Consider the following 20,518-nt stretch of genomic DNA (forward strand, 5'->3'; position numbering starts at 1 on the left):
TCCTTGTGCAGATGATTTGTATATGTGTGGTGATGAGGCAAGGGGGAAATTCTGACATCCTCAAGCATCTCAAGTTAATGTGCCACTTTGCCATTTGATGTAGCACTTATTTTGTGGTCTGATGTTGATCTTGGACTATATTGGGCTGAGTTTTCTGTGCACATTTCCAAGTATGTGTGCCCGCAAATATGTGTCTTGCAATGTATTGTTTGAGTAGGATGATATGTGTCTATGCCACCATGGACAAGTGTATCCTATTGTAGGGATTCTGCACATACGCAGAACTATGCACAAGAAAACAGGACCTCAGTGAATAGGTGTGTACCACCTATCACATTAGTACCCAAAAACCCAATCGACTAGCTATAGTGTCTCATTCGGTCTCCTACAAACATCAAGGAGATACGAAATGATTAGACAACCCAGAACATAAGCACTCCCGACTCACCTCAGGAATTGCTGGAACAAGACATACTCTTTCGCTCACTCACACTTGTCCACAATAAGAATTGATAGAGTCACTGAAATAGTCCATAATTTTTATTTTAACTATTGTGCTCTGCAAGAAAGTACACGAGCCACTACCAGTAGAAAAATGCATTAACTTAAAACAGTACGCATGTTTACAACACCATAGAATACGAAAGGAGAAGTCATTTCATAAAGACTGGGGAAACGTTAGGATATTAGGCCAGGCCCCCCCTCCCCTTGGTGAGAAGTAGTTCATTTTATATAAAGGTAGATCTCTCGGCGCTGTCAGCAGACCCCCTACCTGAAAGCCTGGATGTAAAGGTTACATCATAGGAACAGCAGGGCTCTTCTCCAACAGCTTTCTCTCAGTGTCTCAAAAAACATGTTGCAGTGCAATATTAAAGCACGAATCTCTAACACTGCAGCTATGAGCACAATGTAATGTCTAGGCACGAAGGACTGACCAGAATAGTATAATCAGAAGAAAACAACAAGAGGCATTGCTAACGACTTTGCATATTATGTTCAGACCGTGCTCATGGAGAGGCAGAGAACATTAAAACAACTTTTAACATGCGAAGGTTGCAGACAGAGTGTCGTGAAAACAAAAGCATTTAGTAACATGTGCAAAATAAAAGCATGAGGCAAGCTAAGATTATGCTAACTTAGCAAAGTCGACAAGGATACTAAGAAACACACGACACCTTCCCCCTGGTAGGTCCTTAGGACGTAGAGAAAAGAGACCAAACAAAGTTCACAATTTTGGAGTAGAAAAAAAAACAAATTGGGAAAAAGTGAAAGTTCTCCCCCAAAAATGTATTCGTACTATGGCATAAGGGAATAACATATACCCATGACAACCGAGTTGTTATGTTATGTTAAGTTATGTTGGGTATTTGTAGAGCGCGCGGCTACTCCCAGGAGTGTCCCGGCACTGAAAACAAACACGCAACCGCGTAACCACAAAAGAAAAAGCATACACCGAACAACAGATGCCAGTGGAGCAAATTAAAGTTGGAAAAGCCATGTCTTGAGCATTTTTCTAAAAGTAATTAGATCCTGAGCCTGACGGAGAGTCAAAGGAAGGTTGTTCCATAGACTGGAGGCGACCGCCTGAAAAGAGCGGCCTCCGACCCGAGCAAGTGCAATTTTCGGAACAGAAGTCAGGAATTGGGTAGAGGATCTCAAAGTACATTGAGGGATATAGCGGGGGAATCTATGTCTTAAGTAAGGAGCCCCAATCTGATTAAAAGCTTTAAACACAAGGATCAGAGCTTTAAAATAAATTCTCTTTTGAACAGGCAGCCAATGCATAAAGGACAAAAGAGGGGAAGTATGAGTCCTAGGGGCGGCCAGAAAAATGGCCCTAGCAGCCGCATTTTGAATCACCTGCAAACGGGAGATCAAGTAGCTGGGAAGACTCAAGTACAAAGAATTTGCATAGTCCAAACTCGAGGTAACCAAAGCTTGGACTATGATTCTTCTATGAGGGACAGAAAGCAGGGGTAGAAAATTCTTCACCATTCTTAAAATCCCGAAGCAGGTCCCTGCTACAGATTGGATCTGGGATTTCATAGAAAGCGAGGAGTCTATTCTGACTCCAAGGTTCTTAACCACGGTCACTGAAGACCCAGGGGGGGAAAAATCCTGCGGCCACCAGCTATGCCAGGTCTCGCAGGGATGAGGGCCCAAAAAATAATCTTGGATCTACAGATGGATTCCGACCAACATGAGGAAAACAGTCACCCAGGCCCTAGTGAGCAGCAGACTCGACTACGGAAATGCCCTCTACGCCGGAGCCCCGTCCAAACTCATCAGCAGACTACAGAGAATCCAGAATGCCTCCGCACGCCTGATCCTCAACGTCCCGTGCCGCGACCACATCACCCTCCACCTGAGGAACCTGCTCTGGCTCCCCATCGACAAAATAATCTCCTTAAAGCTCCTGATCAACGCACACAAGGCACGCCACAAAACCGGCCCAGCCTATCTCAACAGTCGACTCTCCTTCTACGTACCCAACAGGAATCTCCGCTCCGCTGACCACGCCCTGGCCACGGTCCCACGCATCTGGAGAACCACTCCTGGAGGTAGGTCCTTCTCCCATCATGCCACCAAGACCTGGAACACCATTCCCCTCGACCTGCAACAAACCAAAGACCTGCTGACCTTCAGGAGACAACTCAAGACCTGGCTCTTTGACCAATAGCAGCATATATATAACCGAGTTGTGATGTGTAAGGCAGTCAATCCATGAAGGTTTGGGTGCAGAAGAATGCAATCCCTTCCAATAGATCATCCCTGTCATCGGTGGAAAAAAGTGAGGACATCCAATTAAGTAAGTTGAAAGAACAAGCATGTTCCTCTTAAGCAGGCGCTCCCAAAAGATGAATCGGTAAACTTGCTTGGTATTTGATGAAACTATGTTGCAGGAAGTGCTGTGCTGCTGCACAGATATCCCATTCATCCAAGATTCCAGGTAAAGCTGCATGTGTCAGTTGACCATCCGCAAAAAAAGCCTCGTAGTGCGCCTCTACGGGACCCATCAAACGCCAGAAATCAGGTATTGAACACCACGTGTTTGATAGGCATAAATCCATCACCCAATTGAAGGAGCATCTTCGACAGTAAAGGACAGGCTGTACGCAAGTATATTATGCAAAGCGGAAAGTCAACATGTAACTGACGCTAAGCGTTGCCAAAGGCAAGCAACCAAAAGGCTGGTGAAGGCCCTCACAGTACAGTTGTAGCTGGACGGGTCTGTGTAGTGCCACAAAGCGAGCAGCAATTTCGAAGCACTATTATGAGAATCCGGATACCAGCTGCTAGTGCTAATATTAAGGGTAAACCTCCGAAGGAGCTAGAAAAGATGGAATGAATAAAAGCAGGTTTTACTCCAAATATAGCCTAAAAGGAAGACACAAGACCAGATCCCACACATTTAAAAAAATGTGCAAGGCCCGTAGTGCCAGATGCATTAATTATTTTGGGAGCTCCCGAAAATGAAGTGGGAGGTTGGTATTTAGAAGGGACTGTATTTCACCAGAGGTCCGAGCCACCTGTACCTCGAAGGTTTCACGGGCGGAAGTCAGGGCCAACTCCTGTTGGAATAGCAAAGCTTTGAGCCTGCTCACATTTTTGGACTCTGTTTTCAAAGTCAGAATGGAATGCCAACGTGAGCTATCTAGACTCTCGCGTGGGGGTGCAAAAAGGACATTGCTACAGAAAGTCACGCGCTGGGAAACTGTTGCTAAATACGGGATCCCGGCTTTTAAACCACAGCAGTCTTGGATATTTAAAATAAGGTAACTGCCGTTTGAAAGAAGAGTAAAAACAGGTATCATTGATGGCATTGGAGTCCAGACGGAAGAAACAATATTATCCAAGGTGTAAATGTGAGAAAAAAGCGTGTCAATACTATTGTCCACTAAAGTAAGGACTTTTTCTAAATTTGCTTAATCAATTTGGTGCAGTCCATAGGCTGCTTCCATCTGTGAAAGTTTCCACATTTCATTGTAAGAGGCATACATAAATCTCTTGACCCTCGGATTATGAGGAGCCAAGAGAAAATCAGCTAAATCGTTATCATCTAACAAGAGGGAAAGATGTTGTTGCACAGATGCTAATGTGGATCGTTTCCCCCATTGATGGCATAATTTTCCCACTGAATATGTTGTTACTGAATGTTTAAGAGTATAACGAGGGTCAGGTCGAGTTAGAATGAAACCAGGCTTTACATTATAAAAACGCAACTGACATGCATTTGTATTTATTGGTCAAATTAACCACCCCGATGGCTCAAGCTCACAGATATTAAAAATGTTATTGGCAAGCAAAGCTTATGCTAATTTAGCAATGTCGACAATGACCATAAGACACACATGAAAATCCGGGACATGATCCACAGTAATTGTGGGTATGCACTGCAATGTATTTAATTGTGCATGATTGCCATTGGGCCCATCCACCCCGTCCCCCAAGTCCCTGGTTGTTACTCACCCGGTTGTTGTTCTGCCTGGTCACGTTTAGCAGTATCCTGACCCGCAACTCCGACCACTGTCTCATCCCTGATGACTCGGGACACATGCTCCTCCAACTCATCCAGCTCCTCCTGTGGCACTGGACTCCCACCTCCAGTCGTCTTTGCTGCTTTCAGGTTGGCTGCTAGTTTCTCCTTGGTCTTGCACTTAGTATCATGCCAGCGTTTCTTGCAGTCGTCCACTGTTCTCCTCCTCTCTCTGACGGCATTCATCTTGGACACACTGTCCTGCCTTATTTCTTTTTTTCTTGCCAATGTCACTGTGAAGGTGACAGACAGTTCTTGTTGGTGTTCAGTCACCTCTGCAATCAGGACCTGGTTTTCCTGCTGGCTGAACTTGGGATTCCTCTTCCTCTTGGCCTTCACATGGGTCTCTGGCTGTCCTCCTGGGAATTTGTGGGATTGTTTTTGTCCTCTGCACTGGTCCCAGCTTCATCCATGGCTCCTCTGCTATTTTACAAATGTTTTTTTTTTTTCTACTTGGCAGGCCTTTTGTAGTGTATTTTCACGCTGAACGTGAGAGATGCAGGCCTGGTGCCAATTACAGATCCGATTCAGGCGCTAATTGGCCCATCGCCACTTTTTTTACGTTAGCGTGAGGCTTTTTATCACCATCACGCTAAATCTCTCGACGGCCCTTTCCGCTGGAAAGGGAAGCTATTGCCTGTTGGCAGCGTGTTGCTAATACGCCGCTAACATGGCAATAGATTTTAGTGTTCAAGGGCGATAAAAATGATCACGCTAAACAACGATTGGTGATAAATATCGCCTTTTGTTGCTAATATTCCCCTCGGTCTTCTACACAGAGTGGGAAAAACTGTGCGAGCAGAGCAGAATTTTACCCCCAGGTCGACAACATGGCAGGAGCAAATGATGTGTGACTAATTTGCAGTTATCACTATGGGAAAGGGTGCAAGCAAAATGGTTGTCGCCCCAGATAAAATGTTGTCCTTGGTATGCTCCCTGAAACAGATAGACACAGGGAATGTCATCTGGGGGTGGGAACCAAAACTGAAGAGTCAATCAATCAATCAATCATGGAATTTATATCGCGCACTACTCACCCGGAAGGGTCTCAAGTCGCTAGGGGGAGGGGGTCTGCTACTGCTCGAACAGCCAGGTCTTGAGCTGTTTCCTGAAGGCGAAGTGGTCCTGGGTTAGCCGCAGGCGGACGGGCAGGGAGTTCCATGTCTTAGCCGCCAGGTAGGAGAAGGATCTTCCTCCGGCGGTGGCTCTCTGGATGCGAGGGACGACGGCGAGGGCGAGGTTCGCGGATCGTAGCAGGCGGGTGGGCGTGTAGAAGGTCAGGCGGTCGTTGAGGTACTTTGGGCCTAGGTCGTAGAGGGATTTGTGTGCGTGGGTGAGGAGTCTGAACGTGATCCTCTTGTTGACAGGGAGCCAGTGCAGGTCTCTCAGGTGGCTCGAGATGTGGCTGCGACGGGGGACGTCCAGGATGAGTCGGGCGGAGGCGTTCTGGATACGCTGAAGTCTTTTCTGTAGCTTGGCTGTTGTACCGGCGTAGAGGGTGTTTCCGTAGTCTAGTCTGCTGGTGACGAGGGCCTGGGTGACAGTCTTCCTGGTCTCGGTCGGGTTCCATCGGAAGATCTTGCGGAGCATGCGGAGGTTGTGGAAGCAGGATGAGGAGACGGCGTTGACTTGTCTAGTCATCGAAAGGGAGGAGTCCAGGATGACGCCCAAGTTGCGTGCGTGGTACGTTGGCTTGGGTGCGGTGCCTAGGGCCGGGGGCCACCAGGAGTCGTCCCATGCAGAGGGCGACGGTCCCAGGAGGAGGACTTCTGTCTGGTCCGTGTTCAACTTCAGGCGGCTGATGTTCATCCACTCGGCGACGTCTTTCATCCCTTCGTGTAGGCTGGCTTTGGCGGTGTCGGGGTCTCTGGTGAGGTAGAGAATCAGCTGGGTGTCATCGGCGTAGGAAATGATGTTGAGGTTGTGTTGGCGTGCGATGGCAGCGAGTGGTTTCATGTAGATGTTGAAGAGAGTAGGGCTGAGCGACGATCCTTGCGGGACGCTGCAGATGACTTTGGTGGCCTCAGATCGGAACGGGGGGAGGCGTACTCTCTGTGTTCTGCCGGAAAGGTATGAGATGATCCATTCCAGAGCCTTCCCCTGGATGCCGGTGTCGTTGAGGCGTTGGACTAGGGTGCGGTGGCAGACAGTGTCAAATGCTGCAGAGAGGTCAAGGAGGATGAGTGCCGCTGTTTCACCGTTGTCGAGCAGGGCTCGGATGTCGTCGGTGGCTGCGATGAGGGCGGTCTCGGTGCTGTGGTTGGCTCTGAATCCGGACTGCGATGGGTCGAGGGATCCGTTCGTCTCGAGGAAGGCGGCCAGTTGCTTGTTGACGATCTTCTCGATGACTTTGGCAGGGAAGGGAAGGAGCGAGATGGGGCGGAAGTTCTTGAGGTCGGTCGGGTCCGCTGTTGGTTTCTTCAGTAGTGCGCTGAGCTCGGCGTGCTTCCAGCTCTCCGGGAAGGTGGCTGTGTCAAAGGAGGTGTTGATGATGTCTCGGAGGTGGGGAGCGATGGTAGAGGCGGCCTTGTTGAAGACATGGTGGGGGCATGGGTCGTTCGGAGATCCGGAGTGGATGGTGTTCATCATGCGTGTCGTGTCTTCGGGGGTCACTTCGGTCCATGTCTGGAGGATGGCGGCGGGGTGTGTAGGTTCGGTCGATGGGTGCGGGGGTGGAACGCCGAAGCTGTTGTGGATGTCGGCGATCTTGCGGTGGAAGTACGAGGCGAGTGAGTCGCAGAGGTCCTGCGAGGGAGTGATGTCGTTGTTGCCGGTGCTGGGGTTGGAGAACTCCTTGACGATGTTGAAGAGCTCCTTGCTGTCATGGGCGTTCTTGTCCAGTCGTTCCTTCAGAGATTTCTTCTTGGTGGTGCGGATGAGCTGGTGATGTCTGCGGGTGGCGAGTTTGAGGGCGGTCATGTTGTCGGTGGTCTTGTCGAGGAGCCAGGCCTTCTCGAGGGTGCGGCAGGCCTTCTTGGAGTCCTTGAGTTCGTTGGTGAACCAGGGGGCCTTCTTGCTTCTGGGCCTGGTGAGTGGGTTCTTCAGTGGGGCGAGGTCGTCGGCACAGGAGGTCAGCCATTGCGTGAGGTCGAGGGCTGCTGTGTTAGGGTCCATTGTCCTGATGGGTGGGTTCTGGCTGAGGGAGGTGGTGAGCTGGTCGACGGTGATCTTGCTCCAGTTTCTGTGGGGAACCTGCTTCGGGTGGTGGTGGACCATGTTCTTTTTGAAGCTGAAGTGGACGCAGCTGTGGTCAGTCCAGTGGAGTCCGGTGCAGTGGCTGAAGGTGACGTGCTTGCTGGATGAGAAGAGAGGATCGAGCGTGTGGCCGGCGTAGCGGGTGGTGGAGTAGACCAGTTGCTTGAGTCCGAGGTTGGCGAGGTTGTCCAGCAGGGCGGTGGTGTTGCGATCGTTGTTGTTCTCCAGGTGGAAGTTGAGGTCCCCGAGGAGGATGTAGTCGGCGGAGGGGAGGGCGTGAGGGCTGATGAAGTCTGTGATGTCTTCGCTGAACTGTGCGCGTGGTCCCTGGGGTCTGTAGATGAGGGTGCCTCTGAGGTTAGTCTTGGGGTCGGTGTGGATCTGGAAGTGCAGGTATTCGGCGGCGTTGAATGCGTTGATGCAGTCAGTCGAGATGCGAATGGTGCTTTTGTGAACGATGGCGATGCACCCTCTAGTCTGGTTGATGCGATCCTTCCTGATGATCTTGTAGCCGTCCGGGATGGCTATGGCGATGTCAGGGGCTGAGGAGGCGTTCATCCAGGTTTCCGTGAGGAAGGCGACATCTGGAGATGCGGTGTCGAGGAGGTTCCAGAGTTCCACGGCGTGTCTGTGGACGGAGCGGGTGTTGACCAGGATGCACTTGAGGTGGTTGCTGTTGTCCGTCTTGGTGGGCGTAGTGCCTGTTCGGAGGCAGGAGAAGTTGCAGGATCGGCAGACGAAGGGTCCATGGGTGCGTCGTGGTGACGCTTGGTAGCATCCAGGTGCTCGGGCGGTGTTGAGTGCGATGAGCGTGGCGAAGTTGTAGGTCCTGCGGGGGGGCTGGTGGGCGCGGGGACCAGGGGGTCTGGCACTGGGCGCGGTCCAGGCGCGGACGGGCGCAGACGGGCTTACCTTTGGCGCACCTTCGGCGCTCAATCGGCACTCCCGCTGCGCGCGTCCGCTGCGCGGTCGCTGAGGGGGCGTCATAAGTAGGAGCCGGGAGGGAGGGTCAGCCGGGAGGCGGGAGGCGGGAGGACCAATGGGAGAGGAGGGGAGGTGGAGCTACGGGTCAGCGGCGGCGGGAAAGCGGCAGGAAGCACGGAGGTGACCGGGGCAGCGGGGCCGGTGAGGAGCGGGGGCAGAGGCGGCAGGCTGCGGGCAGAAGGCGAACCTGAGGAAGATGCGGAGGGCAGCGGCGTAGAGGAGGTGAGCGGAGGTCTTCAGCAATCAGGGAGCGGCCAGGCAGCAGGTAAGTCAGCAGGCAGGCAGGCGAGCGGCAGAGCAGCGTGGAGGGAGCGACCGCCTGCGAGGGCACAGGGGTCACAGAGTGACAAACTGTACAGCCAAACAGAAGCAGGGGCCTATGCCACCCACACATGAAGCTTACACAGCTCATCCCATCTCCACATAGATATACATGGATCTGTCACCCTGCCCCTCCCCCACTATGGATACCGTTAGAAAAAAGAATACTCAGCCACAGTAGAGGATTAAAATCATATAAAAGGCCTGTACTCCATGACTATAGCTCAAACGGCATCAACTATTAATCACGTAATGGCCTAGTTAGGTGCATGTTAACCAATCATGATAAAAGGAATACTACGTTGGATGCACCAACTGTGTCCAACACCGCCTAGAAGTCTTGCAGAGCCAAACAGAAGTCACAGAGAGCACTTGTCACACAATTCATCAGGATAATCTAGCTAGATGAGCAGAATGTTGAAATTAGGAGCACAACAAAATGTAGTGATGATGTCAGTTATGATAGACTATAAGAAACACTTTTCTTTCAACAGCTCAAAGTCAAAGATGTTTAAGATTCACTGACACATCTCACCCTGTGTGGGCTTTCTCAGTGTGAAATATTAGTTTATTTTTAGGTTTAGAAAGCTTGAGCCAGACCTGCAGATGTAAGAGATGCTAAGGAGGCAGATGGCAGTCTCCTCGGCAGCCTAGTTAAACAACGAAAGGGGACTGAGGGGACATAGTCAGTAGAGTTTGGCTTCAGCACCTTCAGGATGGATCCAGACAAAAACTGTTTTAGACACAGTTCATCATTTCTTCTGGACTTGTCAAACTTTGGCCTCCCTTGCAGGGTTCACCTCCATAGACCATAAATAAGCCCCAAGAGGGGCATCTGCAAGTCAACGACAATGTAATTGTACACTCATAATAACCACTTCATTAGAAGAGATAAAATACCCCACTTGTTCTTGGCAGCACTTTAGGAGGAATTATCCCCAGAGTGGTAAGACATGAAGACTATGTGGGTATCAAGGCCCGGGTGCCTGCTGAGGGAGCCCACTTCTAGGGATAGATGGACTATCCTAGGAGTGGATGGACCTGCAGATCTTGTGGGTATCAAGGCCCAGGTGCCTGCTGAGAGAGCCCACTTCTAGGGATAGATGGATTATCCTAGGAGAGGATGGACATGCAGATCTTGTGGGTATCAAGGCCCAGGTGCCTGCTGAGAGAGCCCACTTCTAGGGATAGATGGATTATCCTAGGAGAGTATGGACATGCAGATCTCGTGGGTATCAAGGCCCAGGTGCCTGCTGAGGGAGCCCACTTCTAGGGATAAATGGATTATCCTAGGAGTGGATGGACATGCAGATCTTGTGGATTTCATGGCCCAGGTGCCTGCTGAGGGAGCCGACTTCTAGGGATAGATGGATTATCCTAGGAGTGGATGGACATGCAGATCTTGTGGGTATCGAGGCCCAGGTGCCTGCTGAGGGAGCCGACTTCTAGGGATAGATGGATTATCCTAGGAGTGGATGGACATGCAGATCTTGTGGGTATCAAGGCCCTGGTGCCTGCTGAGGGAGCCCACTTGTAGGGATAGATGGCTTTAGGTAAAGCGATGGTGCACGGGTGCCTGGGTTGGTGCTATGCAGCAAATTGTGCACCAGTGCTAGGAAAAGGCAGGAATGTGCAGTACTGTCTTAAATATGGTGCACCCCTGCCCTTCTCCTGTCACGCAGCACAACGCATTAAGGTGATTTGCTGCACTGCATGACATATTGGTAAATATGCCCCCAGTCTCTGAGTGGGGGATGTGCAGAGTGGAAGTGACAGCTCATTAAAAGCGTTCCTTGTGCTCCAGGTGCTCCTTGGGGTCTCAGGTGTGAATGGTGTTGGGCTTGTTTGGAAGCGTTACTTGATGAATTACTAGTACAAACAAGCTGCCTCTCTTGCACAGTCCTGGTGTCTCTTCATCTGAGGAAGCAGCTCAGATACATGCTCCGCAGCAGACACTAATCTTATAGTTTAATGTTTTACATATTTCTTCACTCGGTTTGGACTTGCATCACCAGTTCTGTATCACTGGAAGCAATTTAGATGTTAGTGAGCTATATGTTGCACACTTTACCTCTCAGGTTAAGGTTAATTTCAACAGCCTTTGATCATCATTACATGACATTACTACCCTTCCTCAGACTCAGTCTGTACTCACCGTAGTCAGGCTGAAGGGCAACAACACTCAGGATCTGAAGAAAGCAAACACTCCTTACCAGCATCTTGGAGGCTCTGAAAAAAGAATGAAAGGACTAGTTTACTCTAGACTGACCTGGTTCATCCTCCATCTCTCAGTAACCCAGGATTTATGTGGCTGCCAGTACCTCACTTTCAAACATTTTAGTCGTAATAAACACCAGAGTAAATTAAAAATGAAGAATGGGCTGGACATTGAGGAACAAAAATGTACATCTCACTCTTTTGACAGGGAACCTGGACCTTCTGTGTAGCAGCATTAACCTTAATGCACTGACGCTCAGAAAAGAGAAGCATTTAAAAGGAGATGGGAAGGGTAAGTCCTTCAATCCCAAGCACTTATTACAGAAAAGTGGTTATTAGTTGAGAAGGGCATGAGGCCTTAACTAGTAATAAATCTACATGTGTTTCTTTACTGGGAACCAGTTACCTCATAGCATCCGTTGATTCTCTCAGTGCAGCAAATCAGAGCAGTCTAAGGCCTACTCAAGGGGGAGGTGTGGACTTGTAATTTCAATCCTCTGGCAACCAACAATAACACTCAATAAATGTTTAGCCAAACAGTGCTTTTTCTTAGATTTATTTTATTTTATTAGAAACATACTTCTAATACTGTGGATGAAAATTTCTTTGGATCCTGAACCTACGATAACAACACTCACATATATACCTCTTGCAACATCACAATATGAAGGATATTTAAATGGGGCAGGCCTACTGCCTTTATCAGGGTGTCACCGCATTAGTAAAACCAGACATGCCATATTTTGAAATATCACCACCAATAAAATAAATATGGACAGCAACCATGTTCAAAGGGTAACCATTGCAGTTTCAATACAATGAATGTCAATAAAACATGTTCCTACTGCAGGTTGTGATGATAGCCTTGTATGACATGCAAAATAGATGTTATTATTTCTCTGCGTGTGCCTGCTGCTGGCTCGGGTGGCAGTGGCTCCTGGAGTCCAGTCCCATGAAGCCAGACACCTTCCATTGTTCTCGTCTACCTTATTTTAAGCCATGTTCTTGACCATCAATTTTGTGTGTTTGTGCACGTCTGACATGATTAATATATTATGGTTGGAGAATTTACAAACTTCATTTCATTTTCAGCTTTGCCATTGCTTGTAGTGGATAAAGAGCAGTTGCGTGTGTGGGCAGAGACAGAACGGGTAAATAATATCTTTGCAATCATTTGCCTGCCATGTAGTAAGTTGTTTCTTCATGGGAGAGGACAGTGGTCTGACAGAACAGGGCAACCTCTTCTTTGTTATCCATGTCCCTGTCTTTGCTGGCCACGTGGTGGTGGCCATTTTGAGTAATCAGTGTGTGTGTTTGCCGTAGGCTGCGTGTGTTCTTTCTTCTCCATCCCTACTCTTTTTGCTGCACATGCAGAAGTGACTATTCTGTGTGGCCAATGTCTGTGTTTGTCATATGCAGCCATTAGTTCTTTGTTTTCCTTGTCTTATTCTTTGTTGCTCATGCAGAGGTGGTCATTGTTTGCAGCCAGTGTGTGTTTTTGCCACAAATGCCGCCATTTTGTCTTTGTGCTCCCTGCCTCCTTCTTTGATGGCCATGCGATGGAGCGTCCATTACTTACTGATAAAGGCATTGCTCCTTTTCCTACTGCCTCGCCTTCCTTCTTAACCAATCAGGATCCCTTGCCTCCAATAGACCCCTCCCCTCTTTAAATTAAAACACCACCCACCCCCTCCTCGTCCTGTACATAAACAAGCCAAACCAGACACACAGCTGTTCTGTACTGGGAGAGCGGGAGGGACCATGTAGTAAGGCGAGGGAATAGGACTAGTACTAATGCCATTATCGGTAAGTAATGGACGCATTACCTCCCGTCCATCCATCGCCTTCCTTCTTAATCATTGAGACGTAGCAAGTAAATGGAAAAGGACAACTGAGTATTAAACACCCAGAGTAATAGAGTGCCCAGATCAAATACAGAAATACCACCATACATACAAAGAAGACAAAACTCTGTGCTCCACATCTGATCCAGACGTCTCAACTCAGCAATCCGATAGTGATGAAAAAAAGTGGATGGAGTATCCCATGTCACAGCCCTACAGATCTCCACTACGAGGTCCCCTGCAACTCAGCTACTGACATGAACCAAAAGAAAGTGCAAAAATTGGAAATTACCATCCCCAGTGCCAATCACAGAAACTGTAGAGAGGGGACTGTGACAGAGACAGTCAGGAAGGCATCCTGGAAAACCATTGGAGTAGCGTGTTACTCACCAAAAAAGTACTTCAACACCTCTTCAGGGGTAGCAAGCGCTATAAAAATGCAAACCTCTTTCCTTCTTCCATCCCTCAACTATCCTTCTTCATACAAATACCTGACTAACATATCCACCACTCAAATCACTTTCATATTTCACTATACTTATTCAACACTAATTCTTAATGGATTCCAGAGTAGCGTGCTACTGGCCGAAAAAATGCTTCAACGTCTCGTCAGGGGTTCTTTGCGCTATATAAATGCAGTTACAATACAATACAATTGAGGCCAAAAAACACCCAGACCATCATAGGAAGAAATGCCTGAATCGTCAACAACCGAAAATAAACAGACCTCAACCATAACTTGACTTATTTCAGATCCAGGACCATCCCAACTGCCCCTACACTTTCTGAACCAAAACAGGATTGACTTGGCACCTCCTCCATGCTCTGCAACAGACACTCTGCAGAGGGCCCCCTTCGATATCAAGTCCTTGATTCAAACTAGAAGAGCCAACCTGTTTACCCTCGGCTGCTGGAACCTGAGTCAAAAGAATGCCAGTATCCATGGGAGCAAGCTCGAACTCTATTGCACACCCAACAGCCACAACAGCTAGGACCCATTGATCAGATATATCCTGTCATCCCAGGATGGTTCCACACTGGAAAAAATGCAGAATCCTGCCTCCCATTAGCAGAGTCCCCCAAGGACAGAAAGTGTCAAGACCCCTACGTGAAGGCCCCTTTTCAGAGACAGAACCCTGCACTTAGGAGAGAAGGGGAATTAAAGCTCCTCCCTCTAACGGAAGAGCGACAGGCCCCACTCTTCGGGGAGGACTCAGAGGATTAAATCCACTCTACATAGCTGAATAACACCCCCATAGGCAAAAGCATGCAGTCATTCCTCAACTGCTTTGGAGATCATGACAGGCAACAGTACCCCAAAGAGTGTCAAACCCATAATGGAAATCTCCATTAAGGAGGCGGTCTCCCCGGGGTCGGGGTCTACCTACCACCATCTCAATGAAAGTAAGGGTGGGTCCGTCAACAAAGACCTCATATACTTTTGATAAAACAACAAGTATCTCTGTATTTACATGCTAAAATGCATATAGTCAGTTCACAAAAGAGAAATTAAAAATTTAGCAAGCAGTGAGAGAGGTGATGATTTTGAGATCCTCCCTAACCTAGGGAGAAAACCAAGCAGATGCCTAGAAAACAAAGAGCACATCTTGCTGAACGTTTCGGTGGTGGTCCCATCCTCTGAGAACCACCCCAAGCACAGTTATGGGCAAAAATACAATCCAAACCAAAGGCCCTGCAAAGCATTATGGGACGAGATTAGCAGTGGGCAGTGAATATTATAGTATTCAATATCAAAATAATTCTACAAAGAGCTGCAGTTCAACTTGTCGTTACTAGATGAACCTCTTGCTTCTTATGGTTACCCCCCACTTTTTGCTGATGTCCCACTGTCTTTGGCCTAGTCTGACTGGGATGCTGCTATCCAGGACCCCAGCCTATCTGCTTTCTCCCTTAAATTGATATGCATGTATTTAGGTACACTCCAGATTGGATTCTGGGGTACCCTTATCAGTCCCTAGTATGGGTACACCATGTAACCAGGGCATAGGTACCCCAGAGGCCTCTCAGGGGCTGAAGCATGTATTATGCCACCCCTGAGAGGCCATCCAAATTGACATGACCAGCCTGCCACAGCAGACTGTGTAAGTTGGTGCTTGCACCACTTACTTAAGATATAGGTTCACTATATCCATTTAAATCACTACACTTAAACACCTATCAGTCACCCCTATGGCAGGCCTTAACAATCCTGACGGCAGGGTGCTGGGTTTTACATGAGAGGGTGCCCCTGCATGAGCAGAGCCCCTCTGCAGCCTTCGGAGAACATTCTCCAGGGTTATCTGTGATGCAGCCAGACATATATTTTTAAGTGAATTATAAGCTTGCGGTAAATGATAACGGCTGCTTAGAAACATGTTGTGTTTGATGTCAAACACCTTGGAATCATACCTCTATGCTAGTAACTGGTATGGGAGGTATGATTTCACCCTTTCAAAGGGACATATGTGGGTCACCGGTCTACACGGTACCAACTTTCTCAACCTGGGCAGCACAAAATGGATGCTGCCAGCCACAGACATGGGTCTGCCCTCCTGCTGCTCAGTCAAACTCACACAGAGGAAAGCATGACAATAGGCATCCTGTCACAGGGAGGTGTGGCAACCTCCCAGACAGGAGTTAGTGTATTGGGGCTGGGTGGGTACATTCTCTGAGTTCCAGAAAGTTTGCACTGGGGGCATATTTGGTGTCCCTGTGAATAGTCCAGCTCAAACCAGTTCTGGGAGCCATTGGCTCCTGCTCTGGTGCAAAACCGGACAAAGGACATGGGTGTAGACACCCTTCCGTCTTGCCCCTCCCCTAGGAGGGTCCAAAGAATCTTTCCAACCCCTTCCCATGGGTATAAAGTGGGTTACCTGACTACATGACTTTAGATCTTACCTGGACAAGATTTTGCTAAGAAGAAACCAAGTACTTCGACTGCCTACACAACGCTGGACGATTGAAGAAACTCCCTTGGAGTAAAGGAGTTACTCCCCTGTAAAAGCAGACACCTAAACGCATCTGATCGGTTTGCTTCTTACAAGCACCTGAAGCCTCCAAAGATTTCAGCAACAGAGGTGGGTTCCCAAAGGTCCCTGAGGTCAATGTGCCCTCACAGCAATTCTGAGACCAGTATCCCTCGTGGAGACCGCGCAACCCAAACCCCTGTGCACCGCGTACATTTGCAGTTGCACTGTTCTGTTGGCCTGTGGGTCTTGGCGAGGGTCACCTTGTTAATTCTTTGGCTTACCTGGTTGCTCAAGACATGCCCTAAATCTCCATTGCTTGGAGAGTCCCCTGGACCTTGCTGGTCCACACCGTAACCTGTTTCTTCTGACCGCGTGGGTTGCATTTGCCAAGGCTTGTTGGTGTTATTGCCGGATATCGACACCTCAGCACTTAACATCCTTCATTGGAAAGCTCACTTCCGGTTCCTGGTTGTCCTTGATGTCTCCTGTCTTCATGGCTGCAGAGTCAAGCAACCCTTCTTTTCCACTGAAGCACCCGACATCCGTGGGCATTTGACTATGTAGCCCCTGGTTACCTGAAGTGACCCAGACTCTGTCCCCTCTGCTTTCATGGTCCTCTCACCTTGAATCCAGGCTTTTATTTCACCCGACATTCTTCACCCTCATGGCAGCAGGACCTCTGTGCAGCTCTCCATTGAAAACGACAAAGGTTCCCGACACCACTTGACCCCTACGCACCTGGCTCCTCTGGGATAGGTAACATGGGTACTTCGGTATTCAATGGTGAGTTGGCCTTAGCACCTCCTACGTTCCAAAGCGTTTGCTCGAAGTCCTCTTAGAAGTGTCCTTAACTTGTAAATTTTCAACCGCTACTTTCCCTTAGAGTTGTACAGAGCACGCGTCTGTGTTTCCTCACTGCACCCGTCCTCTGTGGGCTACCTGTGTCACTCCTCTGGGTGGTTCCTTGGGGTCCCAGTGATTCTATGTGCTCTAGGCACTGTGTCTAGTCAATTCATTGCTGATATACCATTTTTTTTTGTAAATGGTTCGGTCTCCCCCTGGAGCCTGCTGTGTATTTTGCTCTTTATGAATGTTCTATTGATTAAGTATTGTGTGCTTTGTGTCCTAGTCTCACATAGAGACTAGCAGAGAGTGTTATATTAATAAATACATATTTTTATATAAACACTGGGTGGTTCTCCTTTCATTTAGTCATTTAGGAGGTGATATTCTGATAAAACAAGCTGCTTTACATTCCTTCAATTGTAAGTAAGCCTGAAGGCTGCTCTCCATAGCTACCACTAGGGTAGCTTTCAATAAGGTTATCTTCCCAGACATAAAAGCCAAGCGCTCCTCTCCTTGACTCCAAGTGCTTGGAGCCCTCTAAAGGGGAGAGGAATGTTCTTTTATGAGAAATAAGCATAAGAAAGAACATGCTTCCACAAACAAATACTCCTATGCAAAGATTCCAGCAGTAAAGCACATACACTAACGTCAAAAATGTGCAAGAAGCTCGGACACAAACCCATTCCTACTGCCCGGCATATTCACCAATGCTCCAGAGGTGTGTCCTGCCAAGCTGAGGCACCAACCAGGAAGCGGATCCACAGCCACCACAGGACCACCAGACACTGTCCCGGCATCTGCTGACAGCACTCCTTCCCTGCCATACCAAGAGAATCAGGAAAACCTTGGTGGGGCAACAGGAGGTTTCATTTTATTTAAAAACTGTTTTCATGTCCCCTGCCTTCCATAGTGTTCATGGTTCCTGGAGGGTCACAAACAATTATTTAATGTTTGCACCAAATTTTTGCCTGCCTCCACTGTCTACCGTAGGGGCACATGATCCTAGATAGACATCAGCAATTAATGTATTCAGATTTTCCCTGCAGCCCCTGCCTCCCATAGTGGTCAAATGACCCAACATTAATTGATTAAATTATTTATTGATGTATTCATTTTTCACTACACCCAATGCATTCCATCTGGACCCCTTGGTCCTGGATGGACATCGGCACTTATATAAATATTTCATTGATTTTTTCATGCACCCCCTGTCTCCCATAGGGGTCTCATGGCCTTAGGTGGACACAAATTAACCTTTTCCTTTGTATGTCATGAGAAGAAGAATTCATGCATGGTTTGGATACACTCCTGTTAAGCTTCTGCGATTATGATAACAACTTTGCTTGTGTTACATTATCTAGATTCAAATTGCCCACATATCACCGAGTTTTTGTTTTTTGATAGCTTGTAGGTGTACAAGACAAATCTGAATTTAGCTGACAGTGACATCTAAGTCCTCCTTTTCCTGTAAGTCCCTCTACCGGTGGTAAGTAACAACTGCTATTGTTAAGAAGATGTCTCCAAAGAATGAAGCACCTACCAAGAAAGTGACCAGTGGAGAGGAGAGTAAGAAGCCTGCTGGCCTCATTCTTTTACAGAAAATGTGATGTGCCTCGTGCACCCTCCTCTGGGCAGAAAGAGGATCTCTCCTGCATCAAGTGCACCAACACCACCAATTCATAAGCCTACATCTCTTAGGTCTGCAATTATTGCAGTCATGGAGAGTGTTGTATATAATGTGGAATCGTCTCAGCCATAAACCAGATCATCACAGGAAAGGTGACAACAGATGCTGCAGTCAACAACAGATCTTGAGAATATAAAAGCAGAGTAGGAGGTTGAGGTACTTGCTAACAAGAAGTTGTTAAGAAGGCTGCTATTCCCTCAGCAGCTTCATGGTTTCCAGCAGGGACAAGAAAGAGCATCCCACATATTCTCCAAGCTCCCCATCTAATGATCTGGACATGGATTGGACCTCGGGAGCATATGAGAAACAAGGAAAAAGGATGAATACAGGCCATGTAGAAAGAGGAAAAATAAGGAGAAATAAGCAAGGTAGCTCTGCGTGGCTTAGTAAATCTCATCAAAGCCCTTGCTTGACTCAAGGACTTTGTAAATCTGGCCCTGGATCTTTTTCCATGGAATTATCCAAAGGCTAGCTGCTGGTTTCATCCCAGGTGATACTTTTTGGGACATTTAGTGGAATGCAACAATTGCAATGTTTGCCGCGGAACGATCGAACACAGCTGACAACATCCTGGATGAGTTTAATACCAAGGTATATGAATGACTCCAACCCAGAGGTCTCACAAAGCCATGGCTGATGGATATACCAGTGTTTCGTTATCAGAGCGTCGCATTAACCTAATTGAGTAAGACTTTCTCAACCTGCTGCATGCTGGAACGCCTGTTTGAGCAGCACAAGTCTATCAACAATTATGCAATTCGAAGGACAGGGTATGCCACTGCCAAAGCCTTCAGAATGGAAGTGAACAAGTGGGGGTAGTTACGAATGCTACTTCCTTTCAAAAGGAGAAAGGATGGAAGCACCATGAGGCAAGCAATCCCGTTGTTGCATCTGCAACAGAATCATTTGAAAAAAAGTGGAACAAACATTCACCAATGGTAATGAAGAAGCAGCTTCTTTTGGAGATAGTTTAATCATTTGCTTGAACACCAACCAAATGCTGCAAATAGAGATTGTTTCCTACAAAGACATTTGTGCTATGATCCTGGATACATGATACAAAAAAGCACAGGCAATTTTCATTCCTTTTACAGAATCCTATGTCTTGGACTGTGAGTAAAGTTATTGATCATAAAGATAAACCACAGCAAATTCAAACCCAAGGCAGAAGTTCTGAAGTGCAGGCTTTAAACTCCAGAGAGGGCAATGTTGTTAGTTCACAATCTCTGCAGCCACAACCAACACCATCACCAGGAGCTTCTAAACTCAACCAATAACAGAATAAATTCCACTGGAAACCTCTGCAATGGACTGGTTTAATTCAACAGGATGTAAGTCAAGTGCAGAGGTATAGGCAATTGAGGTACAGCAAGTGCCAACACCAATGTTGATTCAGAAGATTGTCCAAGACTATCGGGTAGGTGTGTTTGATAATTTCTGCTCCACCCGTGGAGTTGGCGTAGTTTTGTCCACTGTGTGCTACAAATTTAATGCAGAGTTCCAGACAAATTCTGGCAACCCCCAGTGTGGTGGAGCTGTTTTCTCGTAAATGGCTCACCAATTGTAAGTTGGACACTATGAGCAAGGATTGGCATCTCCTTGTGACATTTTGAGGTGCTAGGAGGTCACCCAGCAAGATTTTCTTAACACGGACGTTTGTGGTGAAAGAACTGCTGCTCGGGTATAAAATCTAATCAAAGAATCAGCTCCCTATGGTGTACTGCGTGGTGATGTTCGTACTGATTTTGCAGCGTGAAACAAGGGTCCAGCACTAAAAATCAACAATGTGCCGATTTCCACACATTTGCAGATCTCTGCACAATCTGACATAGTTTTCATGTACATCTGCAGAATTTCACTGAGTGAACCTCCACGAGTTGCGCCCACCCTTACTGTCTGGATGTCCCAACAGAGGTTT

The 20,518-nt window shown here is 47.8% G+C and overlaps 1 protein-coding gene across 1 annotated transcript in view; it reads right to left on the bottom strand.

The window, feature by feature from the left end:
• LOC146839179 (CD5 antigen-like) overlaps positions 1–20,518 on the bottom strand; it is a 621,574-nt gene that overhangs the window by 556,580 nt on the left and 44,476 nt on the right. Inside the window, exon 2 of the mRNA XM_085603206.1 lies at positions 11,193–11,266. Within this exon, the coding sequence (XP_085459332.1) occupies positions 11,193–11,256 (64 nt within the window). The 5' untranslated portion in view covers positions 11,257–11,266. The remainder of the gene's footprint in view (positions 1–11,192; positions 11,267–20,518) is intronic.

Source organism: Triturus cristatus, chromosome 4_2 (assembly GCF_964204655.1).
Source record: "Triturus cristatus chromosome 4_2, aTriCri1.1, whole genome shotgun sequence".
NCBI lineage: Eukaryota > Metazoa > Chordata > Amphibia > Caudata > Salamandridae > Triturus > Triturus cristatus.